The following is a 24,454-nucleotide window of genomic DNA, read 5'->3' on the forward strand; positions in this document are numbered from 1 at the left end:
AAAGCTACCCTAATGTGGTAAGTGTTTCTAAAGGTTTGCCTTAAGGAAATAGAACGAAGAGCATGTCCGAGAAAATTCCGAAAAAACCGAAATGCGGCTGCGAAAGCATTGGTATGCGCGCAGCTGCGGCAAAATTGGCGTGAAATAAATCTCAGATGGGTCACTGTGGATCCGTTGCATAGCTACATCTAGTTATATATCTTTCCGTACGCCTGCACATCACGCATTCTAGCATGTACTAAGTCGATCGAAAGAAATGTGAATAACGCAGCGCCCGGCCGCGTGCTCCGCTGTTCGCTTTTGTTTTCATCGCGGTCTATACGTCAGAATCATCCTTGATTGCATATGCGCGTCTCTAGTGTGCTTTAAGTGCGAAGCATTTCTTAGCGAACCTCTGGCACTTTCAGCGTTTCTATCTACGTATCTATCCATATATCTAGCCGCCTACGTTTGGGTGCTCTCATGATCGCCTTTCACATGGTGTAGACCAAAATTGGCATGGGAGGGTAAGAGGATTTGACGATAATGACTGTCCGGTCATGACATGAGTAACGTGAAGATCTTGTCGCGTACGTCGTCAAACCCTTTCCTCCAGACACGTGTGGCACATACCCGTTTACCACGGGCTGCGGTGTGCGGGTGCGCCCCACAGGTGATTGCCAGTTTTGTCTACCCACGAGCGGCAAGAACAGACATTGCAAATTTAAATGTGAGAGCGTTAAGAAAAAAATCACAGCATATCCACGGGGTGAATGACGATGAGTGGGGCGAATCTCCGGAGGGAATCATCGGTAAACCGTGAAACTCTTCCATCAAAATCGCCCAGTACATCATATAAGGAGTGTGAAACACCGTGTATATATTAAACATCAAGCTTTTATTGTACTGTTGGTTTACGTGGTCCCTTCATTATCACCGCTTTGTGATCGGTGAAATGCACGGAAAGTGTCCGCTCCCGAGCGAAAGAGAAAGCGCGCCAAGAGCGAGCGCGACTCTGAGGGAAACAGAAAGCGCGCCAAGAGCCACCGCGTTCCCCGCTCGCCCTGCGAGAATTAACGGCAAGGCTAGAGGAGGACACGACGCGCGTAGCGTTCCTCTTCGTGTTTCACGACGCGAGGTCGGTAGCATGCCCAACGAAAGCCAACGGAACGCGTTCGTGCAAGTGCTCCGGCTTCGCGAACAATGCACGGATTTTACCGCGCATAAAGCGTGTACATATTCCTCTTGCCGCCATTCTCGTGCCACCTCCGCCTCCCGCTCTCGTACGGCAGGGTCTTGGCGGCGGCGTCGCGCAGCTTCACGACGCGCTTCTGACAGCGCCATCTCGCATCTTTCATCATCAACTACCAGAAAACCATACCGCCATCTAGTGTTATATGCAATTTTAGGATGGATGGATGGATGTTATGAGCGTCCCCTTTATAACGGGGCGGTGACATGTCTGCCACCATGCTCGAAGCAAAAAAAAAAAAAGAAAAACTTCCTTGTTTCATGCTGGCCTAATACCTTATCTACATTGATTAAATCAATGTTATTATACCAAAAATTATAAATTCACGGTCTATCTCTCCGCCTCTTAAGGCAGAATGACCTTATTTTTTCCCCATTATTTTTGTACTTTATCTCTACTTTTCTGCCACCAATACTCTAACCGTCTCTTACTTATTGCTATCGCGGACGTGTTCAGCTTTCCATTGTTATCCCTAAAACCCAAGGCTTCCTGTAGACTCGTGCCCACAAGTATACCTGGGTGAATATCGCCACATTCAATCAGTACATGTTCCATCGTTTCCTTAGTTCCCCCGCAGCATGTACATTGTTCTTCTTCGTTACTGAATCTCGCTTTATAACTACGCGTTCTAAGGCAGCCCGACCTTGCTTCGAACAGTAAAGCGCTTCCCCTTGACTTATCATAAAACCTTTCCCTCCTTATTTCGTTTTTTCCCTTTCGGTAGTTACTCAGAGCCGGCTTCTTTTCCATCGCTGTCATCCAATAAGTCCTCTCCGCCTCTCTGACCTTCCGCTTAATGCTCCTTGTTGCCATATCGCCCGCACTGCTAGCCGTATATTTACTGGTGAGCCTCCTAGTTCTTTTTCTCCACTGCGTGTCAACGCTTTTTCTATACAAATACCTGAAAACCTTCTCTGCCCATATACTCTTCTTCATTTTCCCCAGCCTCTCTTCGAATCTCATTTTGCTCTGAGCTTCCCTCCCTTCAAAGCCTGTCCATCCCATAGCACCCTTTACAGCCTCATTTGTCGTCTTCCCGTGAGCGCGCAACGCGAGGCGGCCCACCGTCCTTTGATTTACATCCATTCCTGATTGTACCTCTGACTTCATGCGCACCACTGAGTTCCCAAATGTAAGCCCCGGGACCATTACACCCTTCCACAACCCTCGAAGCACCTCGTACCTATTGTATCCCCATAAAGCTCTGTGCTTCATAATTGCAGCATTCCTCTTTCCCTTTGCTACCGATGCTTTCTCTTGTACCTCCATATATCTATCCCCCTCATTTACCCATACTCCGAGGTACTTGTACTCACTTACCCTCGGTATTTTTTGGCCCTGTATGAAGACCGCATAGTCTTCGTGATCATTGAATACCATCAATCCACATTTTGTTGCACTAAATCCTAGTCCTAGTGCCTCACATTCCCTTCCGCATATATCTGCCAGTAGCTGTATATCATCTTGACTGTCCGCAAATAAGACAATATCATCAGCATAAAATGGACCTGGAAGCTTCTGCTCAACCATCGTTGTGAGTATACTACTCGTATACTCACAGCGCCATCTATTGTAACATTCATAAACTAGTATACTCACAGCTCCATCTATTGAGCAATTCATAAACTAGAGGTGGCTACATGCTACATACTACTACTACTACTACTACTACTACTACTACAGAGGAGGGAACGACCCACACCCCAAGGAGCTTCGCCCCTTAAACCGACAGCGTCCCACCGCTCTGAGTGTTTTCCTTGTCGCTGCGTATGAGTGAGTGAGATCTATGGTTTCGTGGCATTTGTGCCGTGTTGTAGGAGTAGAGAACTGGATAAATCCTGTTAATTAACAGCGGCTTCGGATACCCGACATTAGAGGGATAATTATGGGCAGTCCAACGGGCCCGCAAAGGGTCCGAAAGGCTAGGTCTTTCGGTCCCAACGGCTGAGTGGCCCGCTTCGGGTTAGGAAACTAGCACGACCTATTGGACCTCAATAATGTTTTTTCATCCATCCATCGGCAGTGTTTACCCGACGAATGGAAGGAATAAAAGTTAGGATCCCAGCAGCAATCGAACCCAATCATTCTGCGTGGCAATCACGCGTTCTACCACGGACCACGCCAGGTCTATAAGCTGGTTTGGAAAAACAGCCTATACTAGTACACTCTGCCTATAGAGACGTAATGTCGGTGCAAGGTCAATTGGGGTTCCGGTGCTGGCTATCTAATTTTACAAGAAAGCAATAAACACTACATATATACTCCTACGGTACAGGCGTCGTATCAGATTAACGTCTGTGGTTCCAGTGTTGGATGCGCTTTTATAGCAGTCTAATGCACATTACATTTGTATTCCTATGATTAGGCATATTGAAGCATTGCTCGACCACGGAGGAATGCATTAACGAAAGTTACGTGTGATATTCACATGAGTGCACTATAAAGTGCACTTAGTTTCGAGAATACTGACGTATGTACTCTAACGTGAGGGCTGTCGTTACGTTGCACCATAACTTACCCTATAAACGCCAGTGTTATCGACGTGCCTGGTAAGCCTACTATGTGCACACAGATACTACACTTACAAAAACACGTCGATCCACCTCGTAACGCTTTGCTGAAAGCCATAAAGTACAGCATAGGAGTACTCGCTGACTGCCTTCGAATGAAACCGATTCCCACAACGCCTGGGATCTGCGGATTTTTTTATTGACAGATAGGTTACAAGCGCATTAACATAAATGTCGACGGCAGCGCATATAAGTGCCGAGTAGTCCGCATTTCTTTCATCGCGTTAGTACGCGTGCGTAGGCAAGTGAAAAATGCCGCATTTCTTTCCTAATCAGTTAGAGAACAATGTTATGCTTCATTCGGGGCTGCAAGTGCACGCGTAATTCGTAAAACATGCATTGTTTCTCGTAATATCAGCACCGCGCCGCCGCAGCTTCGGCCGCGCGGGGCCAAATATGGCGGTGGGCCTGATGGTCCCGGTACTTTTCCCGTTTCAGTGAGCTTCTTCGATTTACCAAGTCCCCGACGCGTCCCGGACCACTCGCTGGCGGCCCGCGGACGTCTCGGCTCATAGGTAACTACGTCACATGGCGCCATTATCACGTGATCCAAGAGTCCCGAGCAGCCTCGGGCTGTCTGCGCACTCGTGCTTGAAATGCTGCGGCCGCGTCCGCTATGACGTCTGCTACGCCGTCTGCTCCGTCTATGGCTGCAACACCAGCCACAACACCGACCCAATCCCGACCGCAACGACGGTTAGATCGCGAATGGTACCTGTTTGCGTTGTGGCACAACTTACCAAGTAAGCTACTGGAGCGCGCGCGCATCGACGACGCGCGTGGGCGTTCCGTCGCTGTTTTTTTCTGGCGAGCACCGCGCGTGTTTCCCCGACCTTCAGAAATACGCACATGCTCGACGCGGCTCTCAACGCCGACGACAAGAAATAGGTGCGAAGATAATGCGAAATCTAGAAACGTGCGAGAAGCGGACAGAAAAGCAAAGAGAGAGCAAGAGCATGTCGAAAATTTTCCCGTGTCCAACTTAAGGTGGCAGCACACGTGACGCACCGCGCCGTCGTCTGCCAGCTGCCAGAAAGAAATCGTTCGGATAGTCCCGGGCCGCCCACAGGCCGCCAGGCACGCGAAAAAAAATGCCCCCACCTCCCCGAAGGGAATCGTGAGGAAATGCGAATGCATTTCTTGCGCCGAGAGAGGGTACCGTTGCCGTCAGACATTCGCCTTCACCGACTTCTGCCATCGCCTTGAGAGGCGCCCAGCCAGCGAACAGTCGAGAGTGAGGCGCGAGCGGAGGGGAGGGTGGGGAGCCAGCGTTCTCGGCTCGGCGTTGGCGTTTCACAGCGGCGTCTCGAGCACACATTTCCGGATGTTCTTGAGAGGCCCCCAGCCATCGAACGGTCGAGAGTGAGGCGCTAGCGGACGGGAGAGTGGGGCGCAGGGAGGAGAGAGAGCGAATGGCGAGAGAAGAAGCGGCGAAGCACTGCACCTACCCTCTCCTACACTCTCTCGCACCACATGCTCCGGTTGCTAGGGGCGAGGATAAGCGCGCGCGCCCGCAGTTGTTGCTATGGGAGAGGGCGCCGCGGACAACGCCGGATGCCTCACATAGCCCGACTAAGAAATGCATTCGCATTTAAAACGAACATGCATCCGAGCGATCCCGGGCCAGAGGGCGGAGCTCCGGTTGGTCCCCGAGAAAAACGAATGCATCGCCGGCGTCCGGGGCCGTCCGAAGCCGTACGGGACGTGTAAATCGAAGAAGCTCAGTGACTTTATGCACTTCCGTGCTACAGCAGTCTAACCCGTGCTTCGGGCGAAATAACTGGCGCGCGGACCATGCCCACATGAGCGGCCGCGGCTCTACGCACCGGCTTCCCAGTGCGTCAGCATTTTTCACTGCCGAACATACGTCAACGAAACGTCATCGTCCCTGAAAAGCAATAGGTTGGCGTTCCGCGCGCCGGTCGTTTCGGTCGAATCACGGTTGGGAACACTGCAGTACGGTAGCGCCTGCACACAGGCACGTGTCTTTCTTTTTCTCATATTTCACGGGCTTTCGTTAAGCGCCGGAAAAATCGCCACGCATCATGCATGCATTGCCACAAAATATTGGATCAGTCGATTTGGAACGGTTTTCAGAACGTAGCGAAGCGCAGTAGACCCTAAACTACATATTATGAATTTAGCATAAATAATATTAGTTAATTACCTAATTAAGCGCATTAAGGAATGCCCTAACGAGCGACATATGAAGGCAAGCAATATGTCCTTGGTTTATTTCAGTTGCTGCTAACCACTTTTCCTAAACATTTGGTGTTAGTTACGTGAAACATACGACATTGTCCGATGCTTCTTCCTCATCCGACCTGCATGCAGCAGCGCAATTACCATCTCACCAGGACCGTTATGATGGTTAGCGATGACGCGGGAGAGTACAAGCCCGCGCAAGTTAGCATTTACGTATTCAAAAAGGAAAAAAAAATGCGTATAAAATGTGTACAAGGCTGCGACAGAGAGAACACACACGCGATGTTAAACGAGCTTATCTTTTTTAGTATATGAGTTATTATATAAGGCGAGCCCTGGGACTCGGGGTGAAATATATTTGCGCGACAAGGTTGATTCCCAGGCGACGGACATTGTACTGACACTTATGCTTCACAATCCGTGGTTCGTGCTTTTTTTGCGCTTGAGAACGCACATAATTATTTCGCATTGTCAACAGTGTATTGCACGTGGCATTGTTCCAGGGGAGCGGTGAGAGTAAGGGCAGCTCTGATGCACACACACACATACACAAAGCGATGAGCCGTACTGCAGAAAGTTCTAACGGCATCACTTTCTAAACGGGATGACAAACAATCACTTTGGCAACTTATCAGGTATGATACGAATGCACCGTACTTTAGACAATACGAGTTGCTTGGAGCGCCACCTCGCCCAATTTGTCGGTATTTTTTGGATATGAGAAAGGCAGAAGGCCAGCAGACAGCTGCCATAGCGGTGCGTTCGTGCCAATTGTGATAATTTCGCAGCGCCCTTGGCCGCATACGGGAATGGCGACCCCTCCCGATGTCATCCCTTCGCTTGAAGCGGCCGTGGATACCAATTTTAAGTTCAATTACGGTTCCACTTTCGGCGTTCCTGATGAGATAGGCTGTTACTCAGTCAAAGGCGAGCAGCGGGAGTACGACAGCACTCCCTGCAACAGGATGCATTTGCGCGCTGATATAAAGGAGAAAGGAAAGAAGTGGAACACGCCTGATTGGGATGTGTATGAAGGATTTGGCGACAGAGTGTGGAGGGACTGGACAAAGGATGACGACCTGGAACATCTCCTTAGATGGGTACTTTCCAACAAAGACAAGGTGATGTCCCCTCCTGCTCCAGAGTAAGTGCCTCCTTTGTATCAAAGTATGTTGCTAGCTTTGCTCGCTCGTAGCTTTTTCATGTGAAATGACACTCCAAGGGTGGAAGGAACACTATCCGCGCGAGTAGCAAATTCAATTCATTTAACCCACTTAAGCTTTGCAGAAACGGGATGAAACGGTACCAGTTATTTTCTGGGGACATTATCGGTAGCGGTCATCCGCATTTTTTAGCAAGCTGTCATTCAACGCTAAATGTGTGTTAGTGAGAATGAATTTCACTCATAGAATTTCACTTTTTTTTCACGATATGGCAGTAACATTGACCGCACGGCATGTCGGCGCCTTAGAACGTCGAGATCGGTTTCAGCATGTGCAAGGTAGGGTTAATGTGGCTACAGATGGCTTTGACAAAATAAATCACATTCTTGTGGTAAAAAAATTGGGCGACCCTTAAGCTTCGCCTTTGAGTTGAACGCGATAGCGAAATCCGGCCCCTAGTGCGCACTTCAACAACTAAGTGCACACGTAAACAGTCTGCACTGCAAATTGTCAAGGCGTGGGCAGTCGTTGTTTTTAGACTTTCAGCACTGGAGCAAATTTCGGACGTCTCTGCGCACCTCTGCAGAATGAACATAGCTGTCCAGCTCATCCCTTAACTTCTCTCGTTCCCGAACGTCGTGCCAATCTTCAATATAATCTATAAAGCTCCTCTTTGAGGGTTTCTCATTGCACGTTTCAGCAGTGCATGTCATACGCGACTTGTAACATGCTCTTTTTTATTCCATAATATAGCGGTGTATGCCTTCCTATAAAGATTCTAAAAAGACAGGGCGTGCAAACACGGACACAAGAAAGAAGTCACGACACCACAAACGCCGACAAACTGAAGATACGCACAACGGCGAAAAAAAAAAGAAGGCACAAGAACTTACCTGCGCATGCCCATAAAAAGCATTTTATGACGGTAAAACTAAAACAGTCGGTAGTTAGTCAACGTGCTGTCGACCTTTTGTGAAGAGTCCAGTGCTGGGCAGTATCGAAGATACATGTATCTTTGATACTATCTTCGATACACTTTGGGTATCTTGTATCTGTATCGCGATACGTCTCGCAAGCTGAGTGTCTGTATCTGTATTTCCGATACATTCAATAATGTATCTTGTATCTTAAGATACAAGATACTCCTATAGGAACACCATCCTACGAAACAATAATCGCTGGCTCAACTCCGCTTCTCAGACTGGTACTGGTGCCACTAAACCATCTGAATAAAACTAAGGGCAGTGACATATTTTTATCTTTCTCGAAGAGCCCACCAGTGAGGGCAGGCGATGAGGAGTGCGCGTCCGTTTTCGTTGAGCAGAGTAACATGACAGCACTCGCGCATCTCGACAGAGCAAGCGCGCGAACGTCTATGTTTAGCTCACGTGCCTTTCGTTTTCTCTATTTTTTTTTCTTTTTACTTCTGCCAGTGCCATGATACTTACCCTTATCCACTGTCCAGCGCCGCGTACCACAACGCGTGCGGCGATTATCGCGCAAATTCTGATGCCACTCTCCTGCGCGGTGCTTAGTTACGAAATCTGAAGCATAGCGTTGCTTTGCCTCTCGTGGCTTTCACACATCAGCGATTTGAAGGATTTTGTGGATGTAAGCTCGAATTACATGCGATTGACTAATGGGCAAATAAGATCCTAACTATAGCACCACTAGTACCGATGCTAGATCTAATAGAGCAAGCGTTTACCGAACAGAAGATATCTTCGTGTACCCTATCTTTTTCTGCCTGCTGTCGACTGAGTCCCGGCCGCGGCGGTCGCCTTTTCGATTGAGGCGAAAATACTTGAGGCCCGTGTGTTTCGATTTAGGTGCACGTTAAAGAACTCCAGGTGGCCGAAATTTCTGGAGCCCTCCACTACGGCGTTCTTCATAATCGTATCGTGGTTTTGGGACGTTACACCCTAACAATTATTATTATCTTCCTGCTATCTTTATTCAAAGAGTTTTTTGAACTCATAATTTGATTGTTAGCACAAGTGCTTTCTTTGTTGTCCTTCTCTTGCATCCCGTAAATTATATATAGGGCTCTGAAATGTTTTTTTTTGGTCTGGTCACAGCAGCGTGTCTCTTGTAACGTGCTGCCAAAATAAGATCTGTTTTATTCTTACTTTGAACTGTCTGCTTTATGTCTGCTACTGTTTACACATTTATATATCACTTGAGTTTACTGTTCTGCCAAGGCAATTTTGAAAACAAATATGTAATTATGTGGGCGCGCACTGAGTATATATACAAAGTCAAAGTCAAAGTCAAAGTCAAAGTTTATTTTCCATTCTGTCGTACAGAAAGAAAGGACTGTGAAAAAAAAGCTGTGTTAAACAGCTTGACTAGTTCACAGCCCCATACAAAAAGAAAGCAGAAAATAAATATAAAGTAAAAAGTCGGAGCGGTAGCAGCACCGTGGTAAACATGGCGATATGGCACCTCACGGGCAGTGCCCCACAACAGGGCGTACACATTGCAGTTGTGATTTTAATACATATACGAACCACAGATTGAAAACGAAATTATTACACTGTGTAGAAAAGATAAACATGATAATGCGTCATCCAGAAACAAAAATATAAGACATATACACTGCATAAAAAGACATTATATAGATTACAACATTATACATTATATAGATTACAACCCTAGAAGTATCTACATGCAAGTGAAAAAAGCAAATATATATCTAAGACTTTTGATTTGGGACTGAGAGAAAAAATATGTAACTGAATGTACTATTGATTTAAAGATCAAGTATTATATTGCAAATAATTCATGGATGTCGTGGTATGAGCAGTTGAATAAGTCAAAACCTTTTAGGTCACAATAATTCAGAAGAGCTGGAAGAGTGTAAGATAACGCTGTTTGCCGGAGTTTAACCGTGTTTTATCAACCTCCCACTTCTCTCCATGACGGGTGGGGTAGTTTAGATTCCTTGCACGCAGGTTGGCTAGACTGCGTAGATTTTTGTGTGCCTAATAGTTTCTGATCTGAATTTTCGGCTTAATGCATAATTATATAGCTGGTGCACCTTAATTATCCTGAGCTACAAAATAAGGGTCTAGTGGATGCCACAAAATGAGCATTGAATATATGCCTAATACATTTTTTCTGAAGCATGTATATTTTATCAACATTAGTAGCCGTCGTTGTACCCCACACCAATTGACAATAGTTTAAACGAGAGTTAAAAAGTGAATGATATAGCAAAAGCTTAATTTTTTTTGGAAGCAAATACCGAATTCGACCTATTACACCTGTTACCTGAGCTAATTTTTGCAAGACATATCCCACATGATAATCCCAGGTCATGTTCTCAAAAAAAATTGTGCCAAGACATTTAAAATTGTCAACAATCTCAATTTTGCGAGTACTCAGTATTATATCTTGGTGAGATGGAATTATTTTGTTCTTCGCTCGAAATATAACAGCTTTTGTTTTGTTTTCGTTAATACGCATAGCATTTGCTTCTGACCATCTTTCTAGCGTTTTCATTGTTTTGTTACAAGTTTTTATAAGCTCGTTAATGTCATGCCCTGAAAAGAATATACTGGTATCATCGGCATATATGATATATTTAGCCTCGTTGGAAATATTTATGATATCGTTAAGATATATGTTAAATAATAGTGGCCCCAATATACTGCCTTGCGGCACACCACATAGCACAGGTTGCACACTGGAGAAAGAGTTGTTTATGCATACAACTTGTCGTCTGCTTGATAGGTAAGAGTCCATAAGCGATAGGGCCTGGCCTCGAATACCATAGCAATGTAATTTATTTAGCAGTATTTTATGATTTACTAAATCAAAGGCCTTGGAAAAATCGACAAAAACGCCAAGAACGAGTGCCTTTTCTTCGAATTTTGTAAGTATGTACTCTTTTTGCTCCAGAAGCGCTAGTTCAGCGGATTTATTTTTTCTAAATCCATACTGAGCAGGCGTAAGTAAATTGTGCTTTTCAATAAAACTTGAAATTCGAGTATGTAGAAGTTTTTCAAAGGCCTTTGAGAACACAGGTAAAATCGAAACCGGTCTATAATTACCTAAATCATTTCGATCGCCTTTTTTATAAAGTACAGTCACTTTTGCCACTTGCATATTGACAGGAAAAACGTACTTCGTTAAACAGACATTAAAAATGTGTGCTAAAATAGGAGCGATAATATCAGAAACTTCCTTAACAGGGCGTATTTTAATTCCATCAACATCACTACTGGTACTATTTTTTATGCCTTTTATTGTTGACGAGACTTCGTGGGCGGTGATAGGAGACAAGTACAGTGACTGAATGTTCGATTTTTAACGTACTCGCAAGCATCATCCGCACTTCCGGTTGTAGTCATATGAGTGAAAAAATTATTAAATGCGTCAGCCAATTCTGACCCATCTACATCTTTGCCGTTTACTTTCAGCTCGGAAACAGGGGCGGTAGTGTGACCACGATGTAGGAGGGTGTTTAATCTAGCCCATAAAACGTCGGAACGATTCCCAGGAACGTCAAGATACGTAGATTGATAGTGTGTTCTCGCGGACCGTAAACATTTTGTAAGTTTGTTGCGATAGCTCTTGAAGGCCGCTAGGTCCTCTGGTAAACGTGTTCGCAGAAAGGTTTGGTAAAGTTTATCTCTTTTTTTCATTTGATCACGCAACTCAGGCGTTATCCAAGGTTTTCGTATTTACGGTTTAATCTGCGTTCTTTTAGCGGAAAATGCACATGATATGTTCGTTTGAAAATTGCGAGAAATTTATCGTAAGCGTCATCTGCATCTAAAATTTTTGTTATATCGGTCCAGTCTATCTGCAATAGACTTTCACGAAATGCACCTAGCGCCTCTTCCGTAATTGATTGAAACATGATTGTCCGGGGCTTTGTTGTATATTGTGTCATTAGCGCTGCACATAAAAATATCGGAAGATGGTCACTGATACAACACGACAGAACACCCGACCTAATATTTATCTCGAGCAAATTTGTGATAAAAAGATCAAGAACTGACTCGCATTCAAGGGTCACTCTGGTGGGTACTGTAATTGTGTTCATGAAGCCATTAGACGTAATGACAGCATTAAGGTCACGAGAAATAGAGCTGGTAGATCCAACGTCAATGTTGAAATCTCCTCCAGCAATAAGTATATGCTTATTTTCCGTCATATATGCCAGGAATTGATCATAAAAACCGAGAAACGCGGCATTATCACCATGTGGTGGTCGATAGCAAACTGAAAACACGGTGTTGTTGGCACGAACACAAAGCACTTCATAATCAGGGGTAGTCCGAGTAAAGCAATCCAACAATTCACATTGAATGGTATCAGATATTAACAGAGCAACGCCCCCACCACGACCACTCTGGCGGTTTAAATAAAATGTCCTGTAACCAGAGAGCTTAAATATACCCATTTCATTACTGCTCCACGTTTCAGTGAGCATTATGGCCGAGTATTTGAATGAAAACTCGGTGAAAAACTCTTCCAGGCACGATACCTTATTTCTTATCGACCTAGCATTTAAGTGCACACATGTACATGAATTACGAGGTAGCTGACATACAACATCATTCAGGTCATTTGGTAGGTAATAGCGGTGAGAACTCATGCTGATTATTTTTACAAAGTAGCACAACCGGGATTAGGTAATCTAAAGTCGATGAAGGTCATCATAGCTCCGAATTTGAACCGCACGTGCCCCCGTCGTCTTCCGCACAAGAACTTTACCGTGACTGTACCAAACAAATTCGTAGCTCTTATCCCTAGCTACGTTCTTCGATTCCTTGAGCAGTTCCCTGCAGTGCCGAGTCAGATTTTCTTGGACAAAAACAGCTGAGTCAGACTGCTTCAAGTTTCTTTTCTTTGCTAACCATGAATCTCTAGTCTGCTGTTGAGCAAAGCGAACAATTATTCCTGGTATTTTCTCCGGTTTGGCTGGAAGTCTGTGGACAGACACTACCTCTGATGCCTCCAGGTGAGGGACTCTGAGCTTGTCAGCGACTGTGTTTAGCGATTCTATCAGATTCTCATTTGGCCCTGCAGGGACTCCGTGAATTTCCAAGTTCAGCCTTCTGTTTCTGTACTCCAATTCATTTATCTGTCGCTCTAGCTCACTGTGTGTGGTTTGGCGAGAAACCTCTCTTTCCTCCAGTTCCGCCACCTGCTTTCGTAGTTCTTTAAGTTCGTTGTCTTGGCGACTGATTGTTTTTTCAAAATCATCAAACTTGTTCGACATGAACCTCAGGCTCTGCTCCATCCCATCAACCTTTTCTGTCAACAGCGGAAGACTTGCAAGTTTTTCACTAATGGAAGCAAGAATAGCTTTCATATCTGATACCTCTAGGCTGTTATTCTGGGCTGAAGCTGAACCCCCATTACGGCAAGGTGGACACCGCCATGCTTCCTTCTGGGCAGCATTTTTCGCCTTGAAAGACTTTTCTGCAATTCCTGCACACTTTCCGAGATGATACATGCCACTGCACTCGCTACACCCCACAGAAACACACTCAGCAGATATAGGCAGATGGCATGATGAACACAATGTCGACATTGCAAAAAACAAGAGGCCTGCGGCAGCGGTGGCACTATACAGGAAACAACAAGAAAGTGGTTGAACCCTAATGACTGACCTGCGACAACGTAAAATCAGTTCCGAGGTTAGCAGTGCTCGCAGGGTGCCGCCGCCGCTGCCGAAATGACACCACCGCAGGAAAGACGCTTTTTATCTTCCTTCGTTTCGTCAGAGTGGCGCCTGCGCAGTGGTACCGAAGCGCACAGCGATGCAAATCAGGCTGGACGAAGTCAACGGAGCTGTCAAATGCGCGCACAGACGATCCTTTTTAGCAGCTGAGTACGATGGCGGTCCCTCCACGGGCCCGCAGGGCAAGCACCGCTATAGCGTAGGTTCCTGCGACAACGTAAAATCAGTTCCGAGGTTAGCAGTGCTCGCAGGGTGCCGCCGCCGCTGCCGAAAATATTGGTATTGTACAGTACCAAACATCCTGCTTACTGCTTAGTAAAACAGTAAAATTGAGTTTGCACTATAATAATGGAAATAATTAGGAGCCATCCTAAAGTCATTAGGAAGGGGGTTCGAAAAACATTACTATACTAAATTATCCGCTTTTTTCATGAGCGCCCCAACGAGCCGTTTCAGTCAATTTTTCATAGGCAGTAAATCTTTTTATTGTCTTACATTAACAAGTTGACGATACTTCATGCTTAATTGCCATAGCTATTAGGGGTACCGCCTCTATCGTGTTTCAATACTTATTCACAATGAATGTTTGATACAAAACGGCTTTTCTGTTTTATTTACGTATATTTGTTTTTCGTTTTCAGGCCTCCCTAATATTTTTTGCTATTACTAATCGCCAGATAATCGGAGCTACAGGTGGTAATAGCGTGAATAGCAGCGGTGTGCTGCGACGATTTGTGCAACTATAATTCCACGCGCTCTTATTTCTTTATTTTGGTGTGATCGGGTTTAAACCGCAAAGAAATATTAGCAGCGCTCGGCTCAAGCCGCGCCGCGATGTTTCGAAATTTTTGCGGTTATTTCATTTTGTTCCGTTAAGATTGCGCGCAAATCCCAGCCGCGGCGGCCATATTTCGATGAAGGCCAAATGCTAGAGGCCGGTGTACTTAGATTTAGGTGCACGTTAAAGAACGCCAGGTGGTCGAAATTTCCGGAGCCCTCCGCTACGGCGTCCATCTTAATCATATCGTGGTTTGTGATGCGAAACCGCAACAATTATTATTAAGATTATGCGCAGGACGCGACCACTCTAGTTCATTCGGGAGCTTATGCGAGCACCAGCGGTAACGCTGGAAGGTTGGGACGTTAAACCCCAGATATTATTATTAACGCTGGAAGGTTCGATCGCTGATGTATAAAAGAATACGCGTTCCGCCGACGACCACAATACCGAAGGCCGGCTACTTGTCGCTATCAATGTACAGCGTGCTTTGCTTGTACTTTGAGTTACTTGGTTTTCTGGGCACAAGCTTTCCCAATGAGCAGTTTAGTCTCTACCAGAGTGACTGCCGCCTTCTTCATCGTCACCACCACGTGACAATACAATAGGTATAGGCATTTCTGGGGTACACATGTTCTCTCGTTAAAGAAAAATTGTTAAAAGATGACACGTTAATGAGTATATCGATAACGAACGTTTTACGCCAGTAGATAAGTAGAATATGAAAAGTCACTGCAGTTTTATGAGCTATACATATACATAATGCGTCACAATGTCGCTAGCAGCGTTGTTGCTGCTGTACACCGGTGATTCGGCGTTGCGTGAACGGTATTTAACAGCAAAGGTAAAACTCCACACCGGTGTTTGCGCCATCGTGCGAAGGCTTCTTATTGAAGTTATTGTGATTAGATGGCGACCCGCTAGCTGGTCGGCAAGCTGAGCAGTGACTCCCATCAATTACAAAAATGCGAAGCAAGAGCAGCTGTCAGTGAAGAGCTATCCTGTTAAGCAGTCAAAAGAAACCCCAATAAGTTCTGTCTGAAGTAAACTAATGCACTTTGATCAAGGACAAAACTTTTGATACTAACAAAATTGATACTAACAAACAAAATTGGTCACATGAAAGAAATTTTCAAGAAAACCTTTTCGTGCATAGGCGGTCGCTACTACGTTATGGGGGTCTATAAAAACAAATTTGCTAATGTATCGAAGTATCTTAAGATACAATTGGCAAGTATCGTATCGGATACAGTTATTTTTGCCTGAGTATCTTGTATCGTATCGCGATACAATTTCAAAGTATCTTTGCCCAGCCCTGGCTAAGAAGTAGCTATGAGAGAATAGCTTGTAATGTCAAAAAGGCTAAATCACTTACTTTAGAATTGTTTTTTTCGGCGAAAACACATAAGAACGAGATTCAATTTCGAGCACTTGCTTCAGAGAAAGGCACCTGGCAAGTCGCTGTACCTAGCTCTCTGCAGAGCTGCTTAACCTTTTTTTCAGACCCTTTTCGTATGCGTAATTCTCAGGCGCTAGTTCAGTTTCTCTCAGAGGAGAACCCCGGCTGTTGTAAAGCTTTTAGTATGGATATTGAAGACCTTTGTTACTCCTTGCCACATGAGGACTTCTTAAAATGTGTTAATGACTGTATTAACGAACGAGGGCACGAGACGTTTTTCACCGATAAATGTGGTGTTTCTAAGGGGGGCTTTTCTAGAAATTCTTTCCATGTCTTTAAAGTTGACGCTGGTAGGTTGGAAGGAAGGTGTTTAGGTGCAGAAATCGGGGATATGTATTGGTTCTAAGGTTGCTCCGGTTCTTAGTGATATATACCTTAGCAAGATTGACAAGCTATTGGAAAGCGCCTTAGGTAATTCTATTATTAAGGTTTTTCGTTATGTGGACGATTACTTGGTTCTTTGTAGTGGTAATGACTTTGAAACCGTGGTAACCTCAGTGAGCGAAAAATTTGAATTAAATGGAGGAGGGCTCATCTTTACTAAAGAGCTGTCCCAGAATAATAGAATACAATTTCTAGACATTACTTTAACGTTTCAGAAGAACCACGTATGCTGGCTGTGTTCTCCTTGATCTTCAAAACCGCTGGTAAATTTTGCGTCAAAGCACTGGAAAGTTGTAAAAACGGTATAGCCATGCCTTGCCTTAAGTTTGCCCTCACCAAGTCGTGTGAGCACAAAATGAGTGATAGCTTTATCGCACAGGTTACAGCGTCTTTTAGATGTAGGTTATCCTCGTGATCCAGTAGCCACTGTCGCTGAACGTTTAAAGAAGTTCATTATGTAAAATACGAGCATGATTACAGAAAGCGATAGGAAGAAACGTGTCGTAGGTATTGGCCGCGAGGTCGACCTAAAGGTGGCAGCACCACCGCTGTGTTAGTGTGGATCGTCGCCCGTGCGGTGTGTGAAAGTGTACGGCGCTGCTGTTTTATATCGTCATTATGCACTCCGTAGGTGTCAAAAACGTTTCAATTTCCAAGGGGACGTATTGTACGGTTCCTCAATGCCGCACGTGTTGCACAGAGCTAGATATAGATATAGGCTTCCCAAGCAACGCTTAGCGGCGCTGCTGCTCTTGACAGGCAGCGCCATCTCTGGCAGAAAAAGAGAAACTGGGGCGTGATCAGCGAGGGTTTTTCCTTCTCTCCACCGCGTTGCCGCTCGCTTCCGTGCACGTGCAGAGCTCTCCCGGTGCACTTGTGGCGTCTCACAATGTACCACGTGCAGTGCGGCTTCAAAAGGATCTTCAAGCTTGACTGGCGCTTCCGAAAAGCGAACTTGATAAAATGAGAAAGGCTATCACGTTAACGGTGAAGAGCAGACGATCGACGACAACCACGCCCGACTCAAAGCGAAATGAACTTTGAACTTTATTATCATTAAACGAAATACAGTAAAACAAAAACATGTTAGCAACATCTGGATCCTTAGCAGAATGCTAGTTTGGATCCATGCAACTATAGTATACATAAAGTACAGGCAGGAGACAAAGTTATACAATGAACGACATTGTATAATGCATTTCCCAAGTCGCGATTACAACGTGTAGGACGTATATCTCGAGGTAAGTCTCATTCTGTCATGTTAAAGATGAATAATGGTCCACATGCACTCCGAAATGAAGCCGTACACGCTATCGATGTTCTGCGGCGTGGACTACGAATCATATGGTTGTTGTTTTGATATGGCATGCTTACAGTAGCAGCCGTGTACTTTCGTGAACAAACGTTTGCGGCGTGCGAAAAAAAGATTATACGGCCATGGCACTGCTTCTTGAGAAGGTTTGAGTCAAGTCCTCCGTGCCGCTGGAGAATCACCCGCCGATTAAGACGCGAGGCAGCTAGCTGAGCTTCAACCACTGTGAAGCAAGATGAACGGCTCGCCTCGTTTTTTCGGCTCTCGCGTCATGCTTGCAGTCTCTTTTTATGATATCGACTTGACAGGCGTATAAAACCTGTTGCGTGAACGCGGCTAGAAAATCGCACAAAGTCAGAAGGTGGTTAATTCAAGGTTGCAATTGCAAAGCATGTATTAAGTGCCAGTTATATTTAGCGGCTTAAATATATATCACCCCAATAAAGTGACAAAAACAAAGCAAACCTGCAGAACGATGTCAAAGCTTGCTGAAAATGCACAGACGTCCGTTCCGGCGTGATAAAGCAGCCTTCCCGACGCGTGAAATGCAGGCGCCGAACTTCTGACAATGTGCGGAGTTCAGTTGAATTCAACCAACCGCGCAACGCTAACGGTATAACGCGAATGTGAACGTTCAACAACGACGGGTAGGTCTCACGAGCACGGGGAATCAAAACACAAAGTTGCTTCACCTACAACCGTAACTGGTCTTTAACAATGCGAGAAGACAGCGAGTAATCATTACTGTAGTCGCTGCGTGCATGCGACCCGTTACTTACCGATTCAGGTAGTCGGAACGAACGAAAGCGATGAACTCAGACAGCCAAAATAGAAGGCGAGACAGCGCTGTCAGCTATCCACGCTTGCCGCCTTTATTTCTCGTGCGACACGCCCGGGAGCCGATACAGTTTGACACGTGAATCGTGTGCCTTGTCTGCACTGTTGTGGCTGGCCACTAAACCGCAATACTTCGGACCACGCTTGCGCTTCCGCGGGGTCGCTTCTGCCATCGTGGAAGTGCGCAGCTTCGCACAGCAAGCCTCTCGGTTCAACGTACCCAGCTGACGGCCTCCCAGTTATCTGCACCGAGAGAAGAACGCGTGCGCACGTGCGCTACCGCTACCGTGAAATGGGCTGAGTCGGCCGCGCCACGTTCCAGAGCTTTCCGACAGAGCCGCGGCGCGGCTGGCGCGGCGCTGTCGTCGCGCCGCAAACTTGAGCTTGGGTTCCCTATAAGCTTTCATTCTTATCCCGGCGTCGTGCAACATCACCAATATTGGCTTGAGAGGTGTCGGAACGGCAAGGCGTTTTCCGATGGTGCGCAGCAAGCACTTCGATCATTGTGGGTTGAAGCGTTCGCTGACGAAAAGTGTTGATGCTTAGTCAAATACGCTAACACGTTTCTCACTCTTATTCTGCAATCTGTGCATTCATGTTTGTTGCATGCCTTTGCGCACTACTTGGGTGAACACCTAAGTTGTTCGCGAAAGATCGTGACAGCTTGGCCTCGGCTGCCAGTCGTCGTTTGCTTACGCTTTTGCATACTTACGCAAGTAAATGATTCGAGTGCCCAAGTGTGCAAATCGTTCTACATCCTTTGTGCGCCACCTTCGCAGTGATTGCAAGGTTGTTCGCGCTAGCTGCGAGTCATTTTAAGCGAGCGTCACCGAGTCTTACTGCAGTTAGCGCGTTTTAGGTCGCGCTTACTCAACTACGAGAAACGTTCTGAGTGTTCCGAAGTATAAATATAAGCGCGGAAACTCCCCCAATTTGTGCATGATCTGGTACAGAGCAAGAAATGTTGTTTCGCGAGCCAGAAACGGATGGACCATGTAAGCGATCAACGAACATGCGCGAGCGAGTTGACAGCCACTGCTCATGCTGATATATTTGTTCTCTAAATCTTTTAAAGGAATCTTCTAGACATGATTGAGGCCTGATACAGTACCAAAATTGAAGTTACCGTAGCGTATATGTGATCAGTGGAAGTTGCCTCGCAAGGTGCGATACAAGAGTTGTGGTACGCGCCGCGATCAACCACATCCGAACAGCTTGATGTTTTACTAACATCCTGCAGGGCATGAGTAGTTCAATTCTGCTATTGTTTTCTCGTCAGTCAACTTGACATATACTTTTTGGGCCTTTGCTAAGCTCGGAAGGCTAGAGCACGAATGCGATAACGTGTACGGCATCATCAGAGCAGCACGTAGCAGAGACGACATTGAATTCAGTAATGTGGCCCGCCGCAACAACTTTGTCGTCATCGACGATAAACGTGACACAGCCCCCAACATGAGTCGGAATTGTGCTCAAAGGTAATGGTAATATGACACGGAATTACAAATGTTAGTCTCACAACACGTTGAAAAGCGACAAGCGTATGTGTGGTGCGGTCGCATTAAACAAATACTTTTCGCATCGCTAATAAAAGAAAAGCGACTGGCTTTACGAACTTCCATTAGAAAAATGAAAGAATGAGTTACTCAACGTCGCCCAAATCGTTCCCGTCAAATTCCATCGCTAATTCTCCAACAACAAACACAACAAACACTGTTGCTGGAGCGGCGACGGGCATGGAGGAAGCAAAACTCAGGAGAGGCCCTATCGTATCCCAATGCGTTTCGAAAAGTGTGGCGGAAGTGACGTCAACTTTATGGGGCAAACAAGCCGGTATGAGGCAATCAAAACAGCAGACGCCCCGCGGCGTGCTCTCCGCGCTGGTTCGCTTCTGCGCAGATTTGTAGTCCCGGCGTAAACTTCGAGCGCATTGTGAGGTTTGCATGCAGTAAAATGTTGCAAGAAGACGTTTACCAGGCGGTTCGTTCGTGGCAGGCCCGAGCGCTGCGTGCTAAAATTCTTCGTGGAGCGTTTTTGTGCAACATTGCAGAAAGTACCGGTACGTGCCGATATCAAAAACATTCAGCCCCTTCATCATCGTACTCGAACTCACCTGGCAGTGACTTACGCGTTCTGCTGAGCGTTAGGCCTTTCTTTTCCTTTCTCGTAGCCCGATTTCCCAATCTACTGGCCGATTAGCGGTTCTTTGCTCGTATATATCGAGTGAGCGTAGTAGCTATTCGACACGACGCCAACGTAGTAGTTTATGTAACTGCACGTCGAAAAGAGGACACCGCTATGTTGTATACGCGACCGTGCACGTATAGTTTGTAATTACAGTGCGCACACAGCTGCTAGCACGCTGCGAGCGCACACCGCACAATGCATACATCACGTAGTCCGATATCAGCAAAAGTTTATTGCTCTTCCGTATGAACGACACAGCTTCTAAAAGACGCGTTACGATGCCTTCGGCGCATGTTAGTACGGCGCGTCAGACGCCGAAAACAAAAGTTCACGTCTGTTTCGAGTTGACACAATGAGTAAAAAGGAACAGAGCGCACATCTGAGAGCTTCGCATGCAAATACCATGCATTAGTGGCCAGCAATTAAGCGAACGTATGCGTACACATGAAAAGTGACACCTGGCACTTTCCGCAGTGCATGCGATCTGCACCGGGTATACGCAACAGCTGGGACATTGCGTAGCTTTTCTAAGGCACACACAGAAGGAGCAGCACGCGCGAATCAACTGCGCCGCTTGCATGGCGAAAAAAGAAAAAAACTGGCAAAGTTTCGCGACTCGCTTGATGCACGCATGCGCTTGCAAACGACGCGACGGAAATCGCGAAATGTTTGGCTGCTCCTTCTCTAGGAGGCGATGCAGATGTTTGCGATTGCGGAGGCTTCACGAATGTGACGTCAGGGCCCCTCCTTAGCATTCCTTCCTCTATGGCGACGGGCCACCGGCATCCACAGTTTGGGGCTTCGTCCATTCGCCGCTAGGTGCCGACTCCGTTCGATCTCGCGGCCACTACCGTACATTCATTGCATATCTCACAGGCTAAAGAAAGTAGGAAATAGATACGGTGTAAATGTTGTTTTCACGGCTGCCAATAAGCTAGGCAAGATTTGTGCTGCTGTGCAGAGGAAGAATGAGCGAGTCAGACAAGAGGAGGACCGATATTCGTTTCGTATAGCACACTAACAAATTCATTGATTGCCGTACAAGTGTGGTGTACAAGGTCCCTTTTAGGTGCGGCCGCTTCTACGTAGGACAGACGGGCGGCTGCATTTACCAGATATTATTGCAACATAAGAGATCGCTAACCGGAGGTTCACCTTCTAATCTATCTTTATATTGTCGAGAGTGTAAGTGCACGCCAAAATTCGATGAATGCGCAGTTTTGTACCGGCATATGAATGAAGAAACGCGCCTGATGACTGAGGCATAACATATCGAGAATAGTGGTAGCTCATGCGTGAGCGAACCGTCGATTAACTTGCATAAAGATGAACTCAAATCCCTTAACAGTTATCTTTCACGTAGACCCCCACGCGTGCCGGATTGATAGGTTCGCCTATTGCATGGGCATGCGCACTTATGTTTTCGTGCCTTCTTTCTTTTCCGCCGTTGTGCGTCTCTTCAGTTGTTAGTCGGCGTTTCTGGTGTCGTGACTTCATTCTTGTGTCCGGGTTTGCATGTCCTGTCTTTTTGGAATGAATACTTACCAACTAGCTCAGCTCTCTGTTATTCTAAGCTTCATTCCTAACGATGTTGTACCGATAGAAGGTGGCGATTGTACTAATCGGGTAGGACTGGCAGGAGGTGGACGAAGATATTTCTGTGACGAAGAAGTGGACGAACAGTCATGCTCTTGTATTAATACGAGAACTAACAGAAAAACCGGTCACTGCTTGCTTTATAAGAAATGACGCGGTAACTCAGCTTCTAACACTCTTTGGATACATTCGGAAGTAATTTTTTAGGCCGCGCTGAGCGCCCCTAGCAGGAAAAGTGAGAACTAACTTATAGGCCTACTGCCGCCAAACGAGAAGTCAGTAGCTCCACTATACGCCCATCTCGATGGAACTGGCCGCGGTTGATTTTCTAGCTCTTTGCGGCGATCGCTGGAACTTGAGTTTCCGGGGCCTGATGTAACATTACAATTCGTTGCTATCTCATTCATTGCTACGCCCTTGCGGGGAGAGTGACTATTTATTTATTTAAAATGTCTTACAGGCCCAAAATGGGCATTGCCAGCGCCTCCTCTATTTTTTCAATGCCTGGGCGAACGCTCTCCTCGGGCCGTCGAGCGCGCACTCCGCGTCCGCTCGCCGCTGCCGCTTGATGGCGCTGTGAAAGTAGACTACCGGAAGCTGGCGCTGAACGGCCGCGCGTATTACGAAGCTCGCGAATTCGTGTTTGCATCCGAGTTTATTTGGATCCGTGCTTCTCGCAGGCTTTCACGGGTACAGGGGGGATGGAAAGAAACGCGAACATAGCGGCGCGATGTTTTCATCACGCTCTAACCGTGGTGACAATAAAAAGATGCTAGATGGTGTTTTATTGTGTCATGGATAACGTCGTATTTTCATCAATCATCCAGGCTATAACCACTTGAAAATAAATGCGAAACAGCAAAGAATGCAGATGCCGCATGTTCGTGTGTCTTTCCATCCCCGCTGTACGTATATATATTCCGCAGGCAGTCTTTCAGGCCGTGCTGCCGGTTCGATACATGCACTCGAGTTTGATAGCATTCGCGTTTTATTTTCTATTTCAGGCTATTGCAACTACGCCAATGTCAAATAAGTCATACTGTTGTGTTCCGCTCTGCAAATGGAACTGAAAGAACTCACGATTATCTGTTTTTAATTTTCCCTTTATTGATAAGGAGGAGGAAATAACTTTATTCCGAGTCCTGCGAGTTGGTGGGGTGGGCCGATGGCCCTGCCTAGGAGATGGCCAGGAGTCCTCGAACCCTGGCGGCTTCCTCGGGCCGCTGGACGGCCCAGAACTGATCCTCGAGGGCGGAGCTGAGAAGCGTGGCTTTCTAGCGTGCGCGAAGGCTGTCACTAGAGGCCGCGTTCTCGGTATTGTGACTAATCCCTCGGCATTTCCATAACATATGCTCCAGAGTGGCGCTGGATTCGCATTGCTTACATTGGTCCGTTTCGTATATATCCGGATATATGATGTGCGAGAGCGCGGGATTCGGATACGTCCTAGTTTGTAACCGCCGCCATTCGACAGACTGCTTCTTTGTCAATTTTGGGTGAGGTGGCGGAAATATGCCCCTCTGTAACCTATAATGTTTTGTGATGTCGTTGTATCTGGTCATTCGGTCTTCCCACTCCCATTCGTCTACCGCGCTGTCGCGTCCGGAGGGTGCTGCGGCGGCACTTGAGATCGCAGCTCGGTCCATAAGCCCTCGAGCCGCGTCGTGTACTGCCCCGTTGTTGCTGTCCTCCGCGAGAGCGTGAGCAGGTGTCAATGTAATGAATGTATCTCTTTTGCACGCTTGACCTCCAGGGAGTAGTGCCTCCAGGCGTAGTGCCTCCAGGGAGATGCGGCCGTTGGCAAAGTTCCTTACAGCCGTCTGAGAGTCGCTGACTATCACAGTTGCGTTTGTCTGAGCTACCGCGAGCGCTATGGCTACCTCTTCCGCTGTCATGTTACTTGTGGTGCGTATCGTCGCACACGTCTTACAGCGTTTGTCGCACACGTCTTACAGCGGCTGCCGTAAACCCCCGTCTGCGCTTGTATCGAGCAGCGTCTACGAATACTGCCTCCTTGTCATGGCCGAACTTC

The 24,454-nt window shown here is 46.5% G+C and overlaps 1 protein-coding gene across 1 annotated transcript in view; it reads left to right on the forward strand.

The window, feature by feature from the left end:
• Positions 1 to 6,605: 6,605 nt before the first annotated feature.
• Positions 6,606 to 24,454, forward strand: part of LOC119400160 (uncharacterized) — a 46,396-nt gene continuing 28,547 nt past the window's right edge. The window contains exon 1 of the mRNA XM_049418836.1: positions 6,606 to 7,150. Coding sequence (XP_049274793.1) covers positions 6,816 to 7,150 — 335 coding nt within the window. The 5' untranslated portion in view covers positions 6,606 to 6,815. The remainder of the gene's footprint in view (positions 7,151 to 24,454) is intronic.

Source organism: Rhipicephalus sanguineus, chromosome 1 (genome assembly GCF_013339695.2).
Source record: "Rhipicephalus sanguineus isolate Rsan-2018 chromosome 1, BIME_Rsan_1.4, whole genome shotgun sequence".
Taxonomy (NCBI): domain Eukaryota; kingdom Metazoa; phylum Arthropoda; class Arachnida; order Ixodida; family Ixodidae; genus Rhipicephalus; species Rhipicephalus sanguineus.